The sequence below is a fragment of the Carya illinoinensis genome, chromosome 11 (assembly GCF_018687715.1).
Source record: "Carya illinoinensis cultivar Pawnee chromosome 11, C.illinoinensisPawnee_v1, whole genome shotgun sequence".
Taxonomy (NCBI): Eukaryota; Viridiplantae; Streptophyta; class Magnoliopsida; order Fagales; family Juglandaceae; genus Carya; species Carya illinoinensis.
In genome coordinates this window covers 35,514,282-35,525,402 of record NC_056762.1, presented here as the reverse complement: position 1 = coordinate 35,525,402, position 11,121 = coordinate 35,514,282, and the positions used below count along the sequence as shown (strand labels likewise).

The 11,121-nt window shown below is 32.4% G+C and overlaps 2 protein-coding genes across 2 annotated transcripts; both read left to right on the top strand.

Annotated features, from left to right (window-relative positions):
• Positions 1-8,864: 8,864 nt before the first annotated feature.
• LOC122282433 lies at positions 8,865-9,728 on the top strand. Its single transcript, XM_043094386.1, has one exon. The coding sequence runs from the start codon at positions 8,865-8,867 to the stop codon at positions 9,726-9,728; it is 864 nt and encodes a 287-aa protein (XP_042950320.1).
• A 195-nt stretch (positions 9,729-9,923) lies between these two features.
• LOC122282432 lies at positions 9,924-10,708 on the top strand. The gene is made up of 3 exons (XM_043094385.1): positions 9,924-10,041; positions 10,157-10,361; positions 10,444-10,708. Exons 1-3 carry the CDS (start codon positions 9,924-9,926, stop codon positions 10,706-10,708), a joined length of 588 nt encoding a protein of 195 aa, XP_042950319.1.
• Positions 10,709-11,121: the final 413 nt, after the last annotated feature.

The following is an 11,121-nucleotide window of genomic DNA, read 5'->3' as shown; positions in this document are numbered from 1 at the left end:
ATATTCTTACTCATGAATATGAAATGTTTAAGATGAATGATGATGAATCTATTTCTAGTATGCACACTCGTTTTACTAACATCATAAACAACTTGACAGCTCTTGGCAAAGTTTATTCCAAGGTGGAGATAGTAAAAAAAATTCTCAACTCTCTACCAAAACGATGGGAATCAAAAGTGACAGCGATTCTTGAAGTTAGAGACCTCAAGAAGCTCGAAGTCAATGAACTCATCGGTCACTTATCACCCATGAGTACACATTGAAAAGAGGAGAAGAAGAAGGAAAGCCGAAGAAGAGCATAGCACTTAAAGCTGTTGCTCATGAAAGTGAAAGTGATGAAGATGAGGAAAATGGGGATAAAGATGAAGAAGTTGCGATGATAACAAGAAGAATTCAGAGGTTCTTGAAGAAAAATAGAACTCCTCCAAGGAAATCTTTCAAAAAGTTTTTCAAGAAAGATTCAGGTAAAAATGACACTTTAATTTGTTATAAATGCAATAAACCTGGTCATATCAAACCAGATTGTCCTCTGCTAAAGAACGATCGAAACAAGGGCAAGAAAGCAATGAAAGCTACATGGGATGATGATTCAAGTAGTTCAGATAGTGAAGCAAGCAATGAAGAATCAACAAATCTTTGTCTTATGACTAAAGATGACATTGAGGTAACAAATCTTGATAATATTGAAGATCCTTCATATGAAGAATTACAAAATGTTTTAGAAGAGGTATATGAGGAATTTGAAAAATTGGGTACCAAGTATACTGCTTTGAAAAAGAAAAATTCTTCTTTAACAAACGAAATTGAAATTTTAAGAAAAGAAAGTATCATTTTGAAAGAAGAAAATCTTGAATTGAATAAGAAGAAAACCGATTTAGAAAATATTGTTGAAAACTTTACGAATGGAAAAAGAAATTTTGAAAAACTTCTTGGTAGTCAAAGATGTGTTTTTGACAAGGCAGGTTTGGGATATATGCCAAAACAAAAATACAAACCTTATAAAAATTTATTTGATAATCATTCTACATCAAAGACTAATATTCAAAATTCTTTTCATAAAAATAATTTTGTCAAAAAAGGATATTATTATAATCATTCAAGTTTTTCATATATGTCACATGCTATTTGCAATTTTTGTAATAGAAATAGTCATAATTATCATACTTGTCCTATTAGAAGAAATCATACAATAACTATTAGGGCCATATGGGTACCTAAAAATCTTGTTTCTTCTAATACTAATAAATAAATGACCCAAAGAACTTGGGTACCAAGAAAAATCATTTTAATTGTTTTTATAGGTATGCATGAAGTCTTCCACAAGCAAAAACAAATAGTTTTTAGATAATGGATGTTCAAGACACATGACGGGAGACAAGACTAAGTTCTTTGATCTTAAATCTAAAGAAGAAAGACACGTGACATTTGGAAACAATTCGAAAGGGAAGATCGTGGGAATAGGTAAAATTGGTAATGAATCTTCTCTTATAATTGAAGATATTCTACTTGTTGAAGGTATAAAACATAATCTTTTGAGCATAAGTCAATTATGTGATAAAGGATTTACAGTTACTTTCAAAATGGATAAGTGCATTATTTTGAATGATCATGATTGTAATATTTGTTTTATTGCTTTTAGAAACAATAATGTTTATACAATTGATTTTGAAGAAATTACCTCACAAGATGCTATTTGTTTTTCAGTTCAAAATGAAACTAGTTGGTTATGGCATAGAAGATTAGGTCATGCCAACATGGAACTTATTTCCAAACTTTCAAAAAATGATCTTGTGAGAGGTTTACCAAAAACGTATTTTCTTAAAGACAAAATTTGTGATGCATGTCAATTTGGTAAACAAACAAAAACTTCTTTTAAAACTAAGAAACATATTTCCACTACTAGACCATTGCAACTAATACACATGGATCTTTTTGGACCAAATAGAGTTGCAAGTCTAGGAGGAAAATATTATGCATTTGTTATTGTTGATGATTTCTCTAAATATACTTGGGTCATCTTTCTTGCTCATAAAGATGAGGCACATAATGTCTTTACCAAGTTATGCAAGAGAATTCAAAATGAAAATGGTTATACTATTTCAAGTATCCGAAGTGATAGGAGAAAAGAGTTTGTTAATAAAAATATTGAAACATTTTGTGATGAAAACGGTTTTGTGCATAATTTTTCTGCTCCTCGAACTCCTCAACAAAATGGGGTAGTAGAGAGGAAAAATTGATCTCTTCAAGAGATGGCAAGAACAATGCTCAATGAGAACAACTTGCCTAGTTATTTTTGGGCCGAAACGGTAAGTACTGCATGTTATGTTATAAATAGAGTTATGCTAAGGTCTAAATTAGATAAAACTCCCTATGAGCTTTGGAATGAGAAAAAGCCCAACATTGGTTACTTTCATGTATTTGGATGCAAATGTTTTATTTTGAATGACAAGGATAATTCAGGCAAATTTGATGCAAAATCTGATGAAGGTATCTTTCTCGAGTATTCTACTAATAGTAAAGCCTATAGAGTATTCAATAAAAAGACTTTGACTGTACAAGAATCTATGCATGTAGTATTTGATGAATCTAATTCTTCACTCTCCAAGAAATCTATTGATGAAGAAACATGAAGTATAAATAATACGGAAAGTCTCAATCTCAACAAAGAGAAAACAATAGAGGAAGTTCAACATGGAGCCATCAGGAAAGATCATCAAAATTTAATACAAGATGCAACCAAATAGTAGAAATTTGTGAAAGATCATCCAGTGGAACAAATTTTGGGAGAACCTTCACAAGGTGTAAGTACTCGATCATCTCTTAGAAATATTTGCAATCATACTGCTTTTCTATCTCAAATTGAACCCAAAAATATTGATGATGCATTTCTTGATAATCTTGGATTCTAACTGTAACGCCCCCAAATTCCGTTTGGGATTGGACGGACATTTGAAGCGTCGAGACATGCAACACAAGGTTACCTGCCCCCGTTCATGACATATAAGATGCAATAATCCTAACATGCATCTAACATTATGCAATATTCGCAGCGGATAATTTTTTTCTTTAGCAATACTATGCACCAAATTAAAATATCCCAAATACTTAAAACATACTTCATATATAAAGATACATTGAATAACTAAGATCACAGAACTATTCCAAAATAGTTATGATCTAAAAGTACTGGAGATGCAACTCCATCGTACAAGTAGTAATTTAACTACTATATTAACCTTAACGACGCACCGTCGTTCAGTCGACTGTATCTAGTTGGTCAGCTCCTGATCTTCCTTCAGGTCCTGTAACAAGATCTACCATTCGGGGGGAATGGTAGTTGGGACTACCACAGTGAGATTTGATTACAAATCTCAGCAAGTTAACAAAAAACTTCCATACAGACTAATGATGCATGTATGACAGTAAAAGCATAAATGCATAATCAAATTCATAAGTAATTAAAGTATAACTTAGCGTACAACATAGCATAATTGACATAGCTTAAATTGAATCATGAACTAAACTTGACTTGACATGAATTTGATCTGAAACTTGACTTAGCATGAACTTGCTCTGAAACTTGAATTAACATGAAAAATACATACTCCACAGTTGTTGTGGCCCCATGTATTTTACGTGTAAATACATACTCCACAATTGTTGTGGCCCCATGTATTCTACGCAAACTTGACTTAACATGAAAAATACATACTCCACAGTTGTTGTGGCCCCATGTATTATACATGTAAATACATACTCCACAGTTGTTGTGGCCCCATGTATTCTACACAAACTTGACTTAACATTAAAAATACATACTCCACAGTTGTTGTGGCCCCATGTATTCTACACAAACTTGACTTAACATGAAAAGTACATACTCCACAGTTGTTGTGGCCCCATGTATTTTACGCATCACAATTGTAGTTAAATACATACTCCACAGTTGTTGTGGCCCCATGTATTCTACACATCATAATGTACTCAAGATGAAATGTGATTGGAATACGAAAGGACTGAAGTCCTGACGTAACATAACGTGACTTGAACATAACTTAGAATACATGACCAAACTTGAGATAGAAACATTTCGTAACATGGCATAACATATAATAGACAACATATTTAACATGACATACTTGCAACAGTGAATATTACATGACTTGACATACATGTAATAGATGGCATACTTAGCATGACGTACTTGTAATGTACAGTAATACATGACAGAATATATTATGTAACAGATAAAAATTGATGACAGAATAAATTCTGTATAATAGATAATTACGTGATAACTTGGCATGGCATGACATATATGATAACATACATACATACACTATAGTTCCTTTACTTAGCACACATACACAGTAGACTGCTAGTAAGTTAAAAGCTAACTTACCTCGATCTCTGCGTTTCTTATAAAACTTCAAGTGCGATCACGAGGAACTGTAATTAGTGATTCTAAAAGTTAGAACTAAATTACTAATAATTTGAAATATGGAAAATACTAACTTAAAGAGTAAAATTTTCATTTTACTCTCTACATGTGGGAAAATGACCGTTTTACCCATAACTTAAGGATTTTGCATACTAACTCTAAAAGTTTCCAAAATTTACATTCCTCATGTAAATTTTGTCCTAAACTTAAATATCAACTCAGAAAAATTTAAAACAAAACACAACTATGAAGAACACACTATGGTCGAAACATCTATAGGCCATTTCCCTTTATTTTTGTTGCAATTCCTTCCAACTTCAAAACTCATGCTTAAACCAAAATTTTGCAACAAAAATCTTCCAATCCTAAGTTCAAAACCATACTTAAAACATCCATTTAGAAAAATCTAATAATCAACACCAAAATTTTTTTGTAAAAAGATCCAAGCACTTGAATCACAAGTTTTGACCTTAAATCAAAACATCTCCAAGAATTTCAAAAATCAAATCTTACTTCTAACATATTCATAATATCATCCTAACATCAACCATGCTTTAAATCATCAAACTAAAGTCACCAAAATCACAAAATAACATTTGGAGTTTTTGGTTTTACACTTAGTCCAAAAACAGGAACTTTTTCCTCAACTAGTTTTGATAAATCTCTTGATCTATGACTTATAAATATATGATCTTCAAACCAAAGCATTACATGGTTTAAAAAGATGTCCTAAAACATATACAAGCTTCTAATTCAAGATCACATGGTTAGAAATTAACCAAAACATAAATTTAGCCAAGAATATCCACACTTTGGCTTATCTGAATATCTCTTTGCATAAAATTTCATATCTTTGAAACTAACATCAAATATCTTCAAAATAATAATATAACATGTATATAAGATGTTTAGGATCCTCCAATAAAATTATCAAAGTCATTAGAATAGGTTTAGACCACCAAAGAGTTAAACTTTCTCAAAACAGAAACTGTTTTTCTTCTTCCAGTTTCTAAGTTTCTAAATCTAAGAAAATCTTTCATCAAAACCTTTAATCATGCAAAAATCCTCAACCAATAGTCACATATACATGTTAACAATACTCCATAAAAATTTCAGACCAATATCTATCCATTAGCTTGGTCAAAAACTCCAAACTATAACATATTCTTCAGTTTATCTCCCAGAATGACCTTTCTATAGTTTACACAATATTTGACTGACCAAATGATCTTCAAATGGGGCAAATAAGATATCCATGTAAACTAGACTAAAAAAGGAACAACTTATATGAAGGAGACTTTATGATAAAACACTTACAACAGCTTCGAAATGGGCGTGCAAAAGACCTCCTAAAAGCTGTCTGAGAGAGAGTGTTTGATAATCTTTTATTGGAAGGTGTAATTAGATAATTTCGTGGGGAGAGGTGGCTGGAGATAATTATGGATGAGATATGGAAGAGATGAGGCTGGAGTTGAGAGTTGAGTGTAGTTTTCTCCTACCCAAAATATCTATAAAAGATTATCTCATAATATTTTATCTAATAATATCTATAAAAATCAACTCAAAATATTTTTACCCAATAATATTCATGAAAATTACCTCAAGATATTTCTTTTTATCCAATAATATCTACAGTTTTAAACAGACGTTTTGACCGAAAATATGAAAAAATGTTATTGCGCCATAAGACTTTAAATAACCCTCCGAGTCTAATGGCACAAACCATAATACATTTTGACACTTCTAACTATCTCCAATAATCAAAAACACACTTCTGATACCATAGTAAATAATAACACTAACTATGTAATTAGACAAAAACCTATATGATTAATGGATTCGTGAAAACTTATGGGGTTTTCACGAGGTTCTTAAAGTTAATAGAAATTTCACAATTGAATTTCTAGCGGGCTGTTACACTAACTATGCAAGAAGAGTTGAATCAATTTGAAAGAAATGATATTTGGACACTTGTTCCTAGACCCAAAAATCATACTATTATTGGAACAAAATGGGTTTTTAGAAACAAGAAAGATGAGTCCGGAGTCATTACTAGAAATAAGGCTCAACTTGTAGCCCAAGGTTTTAATTAAGAAGAAGGAATCGATTATGATGAGACATATGCACCTGTCGCAAGATTAGAAGCTATTCGAATGCTACTTGCATGTGCTTGTTATAAAGATTTCAAACTTTTTCAAATGGATGTTAAAAGTGCTTTCTTAAATGGTTTTATAAATGAAGAGGTATATGTTGAGCAACCTCCAGGTTTTAAAAATCATATTTCCCCAAATCATGTTTTCAAATTCACAAAAGCACTATATGGACTTAAATAAGCTCCTAGAGCTTGGTACGAAAGATTTAGTGGTTTCTTGATTGAAAAGGATTTTTCAAGAGAAAAAATTGACACAACTCTTTTCATTAAATATGAAAATGATGATATTCTTTTGATTCAGATTTATGTTGATGATATAATATTCGGTGCTACTAATGAAAATATGTGTCAAGTTTTTGCTAAGATCAGTGTTTTTGGTACCGTACCGTACCGGCCGGAATATGCCGTACTGGTCATGAAACCGGTACAGGAAAATGTATATTTCATACCGGTAAAAATACCGGGTGTACCGGCCGGTACAGGACTGTTTCGACCGGTATAAAGAATTTCGGCCGAAATATAGATTCCGTCCGGTACAGATTAATTTCTTATAGTCTTGGCATTTTTGTAATTTAATTAGAAGTTCAGGGTTATTTATGTCATTTAATCCCATTTACTACTTAGGGTTTTTCAACTTTTTTGTTCTTTTCATCTTTCTTTGCCGCCGCACTCCAGATTCCCAACTTTTTGACATCTGGTTGAATTGGTTCTTTTCTTCTTTCTTTGGCCGCGCGCACTTGCATCTGGTTAGTATAATACTGAAGTCATTTTCAATTTCATCATCTTAATCTTTTATTCTCTTCTTTGATCTCGTTGCTGTGTGCTCTTCTTTCTTTTCTTTTTTTTCTTTTTTTTCCCTCTTCCTGGCCTACGCAGTACGCACTTCTTTAGTGGGAATTTCTGATTTTCTGGTTTTCACTTGTTTTGGTTGGCCATTTGGAATTTCGAATTCCTGAAGAAAAACGATAAACTGATGAAGATGTGGCATGTCAAAAATCAGGATTCCGACATCACCTTTTGATCTTTCGTGATTAAATTTAAGGTATTTCATCTTTCAACTTCTTGAATTTTTTTTATTTAAATCTGCATAAGAAATTAAAAAAAAATAACATTTAATGGTTTAGTAATTATCATCAACCATATTTGATTCTCTACTCCCACAGAATATTTTTTTTTCTTTTTTCTCAATTTATTTTATATATATAGGCAATATATGTATATGCTGTATATACTATATTCGCCTAACATTTTTTTAGTGAATCAATCTTACATTGAAAGAAATGTCATATATATATATATATATATATATATATTTTTTTTTTTGATAGAAATGCCATAAAATATCTTTATGGTGCAGGACAGATACTTAAAGTCTTAAACATTATGTAACAACTAACAATTTATTTGCATGAAATGTATTTTTCGCATATTAATTGGAGGCTAGGAGTATATGCTACACGATGATGATAAATCATGTCCTATCTTTTTAGACTTGTAAATAAAGTGATCTCTTGCCAGCTCTTTAGGAATGTAGAGAATTGTAGAGAATTCAATAAATTTATTGTTAATTTTAATTGTATAATGATCATTCATGTGATATAAGTTTATTAAGTATTGAACACTTGAATTTAAATAAGTGTTGAATTATGAATTATTATATAGGAGTATAAAAATGTCTAGTTGTCAATCAACCGGTGCTGCATCTTCAACACTTGCTCCTGTAAGATCAGAAGATCTAGCATGAGCCCATGCACGTGTAGTGCCAGGGGCAAGAAATAATACTGAATGTTTATATTGTAATAAAGTAATTAGAGGTGGCGGGATCACTCGATTGAAGTATCATCTAGCTGGGATTCCAGGCAATGTAGAAGCATGTAAAAAGGTATCTAAAGATGTAAAATGGCAAATGAAGGAGTTGCTTGATGAAATGAAAAAAACAGAGAAAAGAAAAGAAAAATAAGTTCAGAGATTGGAGGCGATATAGATTTAATATCTGATGATATTGATGATAGTAATAGCATGGAGGAACAGTCTCAGCTTTCAAAAGGTAAGGGGAAGTCAAGAGAATCTGGAACTGGAAAGTCAGTGGGGGGATTAAGTAGATTTTTTGCGCCAAGAACAACTCCTGGGGCCCAACCTTCGATTAAGAGTTCTATGTGTTCGAATGAGATGCTTGTACAAGCAAAAATGGCTGTAGCACGCTAGTGGTATGATTCTAATCTGCCTTTCAATGCGGCTCAATTCAAGTTTTATCAACCAGCTATCGATGCCATGACTGCCATTGGGCCAGGATTCAAGGGCCCTTCTTTATATGAGTTGAGGGGAAATTTGTTAAAGATGGCTGTGAATGAGGTTCAAAATTATTTGCAACAAATTAAGAAGGTTTGGACTGAGACCGGTTGTACACTAATGGCAGATGGTTGGACAAATCAGAAGCAACAATCAATAATCAACTTTCTAGTTTATTGTCCGAAAGGTACAATGTTCTTGAAGTCTGTTGATACATCTGGCCTTAGAAAAGATGCTGAAACATTGTTTAAGATCTTTGATGAGGTTGTTCAAGAAATTGGAGTTGAGAATCTTGTGCAGTTCATTACTGACAATGATGCAAGTTATAAAGCTGCAGGAAAAAAGTTACAGCAGAAGTATGGCTCTTTCTACTGGTCCCCTTGTGCAGCTCATTGCATAGACTTGATGTTGGAAAATTTTTGTGATCCAAGATATTTTCCCATTATTGATGATACTATAAAAAAGGCAAAAAAGATAACAAAGTTCATATATAACCATGGTTGGGTTTTGGCATTGATGAGACAAGATTTCACCAAAGGTCATGATTTGTGTCATCCTGCAGTTACAAGGTTTGCGACAAATTTTTTAAGTATCCAATGTTTGCTCTTATTTAAGAAAGAATTGAGACAAATGTTTACGTGTGATAAATGGATGGGGTCAAGTTATTCTAAGAGCAACATAGGGAAGGAGATAGCTGGGATTGTTTTAGAAGATAAAGAGTTTTGGGCTCAGTATCAATTTATTGTTAAAATTAGTGAGCCTTTGGTTCGTGTTCTACGACTTGTTGACGGGGATGAGAAGCCGGCAATGGGATACTTGTATGATGCAATGGAAAGAGCCAAATAGAACATAAAAGCAAGATGCAATAACAAAGTCAGTGTATTCAGTCCATTCACCAGGATCATTGATTCTAGATGGGATAAGCAGCTTCACAGTCCATTACATGCGGCGGGTTGTGTTCTTAACCCTGGAATTTTCTATAGCCCCAGCTTTAAAAATAAAAATGATGTTGTAAAAGGCTTCAATAGTTGTGTTATGAAGATGGAACTCGATCCTGATGATCAAGACAAGATCATTGAAGAACTTGACTTGTATAGGACTTCAGTAGGTGAGTTTGGACATTCTTTAGCAATCCGCCAGCGTGATAAGCTTAATCCAGGTATTATCATTTATCAATATCATTTGTTAAATAGTGTGACTTTGTACTTTAAATTTTATCTCATTTTATTTTACTTGCATTTAATTAATAATTTATAATTGTATTACTGTTATAGTTGCATGGTGGTCCCAATTTGGTTGTGAGGTTCCAACGCTTCAAAAGTTTGCTGTTCGAATACTAAGTCAATGTTGTAGTGCAACTGGATGTGAGAGAAACTGGAGCACATTTGATTTTATTCATTCGAAGAAGAGAAATAGATTAGTGCATAAACGTTTGAATGACTTAGTATTTGTTCGTTATAACTTGAAGCTGCGAGAGAGGTAAATTTTTTTTAATACTAATATTTTTCACTTTTGAAAATAAATATAACATTTTCAATTATGTTTGATTTTATTTTGACAGGAGCATAAAAAATGGAAGAGATGCTTTAAATCCAATCAATCTTGAAAACATTGACTTGATGGACGAATGGGTGGGTGAAGAATCGGAGCTTCTTGATGGAGAAGATTTGGATTGGGCAAGTATTGAGGAGCCATTAACCTCACTAAATGAGGAAGACGTTGATAATATTGGTATTGATGTTGATGACGGTGGTGACGTTGATGAAAATATCTTGATTAACATGTCGAATCTTGCTCCTTATTGTCTTTTTGATGAGGATGAGTGATTTTATTTTAATGGTTGGATTAAGAACTTATTTAATTTGTATCTTAAAACTTAAGACTTGTATTGAGAAGTATTGAGTTTATGACTTATTTTGTTGTTATTTTGGAATATAGTAAATGTTTATACATATATAATTTATTCAGGTATAAACTATTCCGAAACGGTACACGAAACGGTACCGGTACCGAAATATTTCGTTTCAATGCTTTGACCGGTACGACTTCCGGTACGGTATTCAAAACTTTGGCTAAGACTATGCAGGAAGAATTTGAGATGAGCATGATGGGAGAACTTACATTCTTTCTCGGATTGCAAATTAAGCAAGCAAAAAGTGGGACATTCATCAATCAATCAAAATATATTAAGGAATTACTGAAGAAGTTTGGGATGGAAAATGCTAAGGAAATTGGAACA

Coding starts and splice junctions, on each gene's coding strand:
- LOC122282433 (XM_043094386.1), top strand. CDS start 8,865: ATGACTGCCATTGGGCCAGGATTCAAGGGCCCTTCTTTATATGAGTTG.
- LOC122282432 (XM_043094385.1), top strand. CDS start 9,924: ATGGAACTCGATCCTGATGATCAAGACAAGATCATTGAAGAACTTGAC. Junction 10,042..10,156: donor GCGTGATAAGCTTAATCCAG/GTATTATCATTT, acceptor TTACTGTTATAG/TTGCATGGTGGTCCCAATTT. Junction 10,362..10,443: donor AACTTGAAGCTGCGAGAGAG/GTAAATTTTTTT, acceptor TTATTTTGACAG/GAGCATAAAAAATGGAAGAG.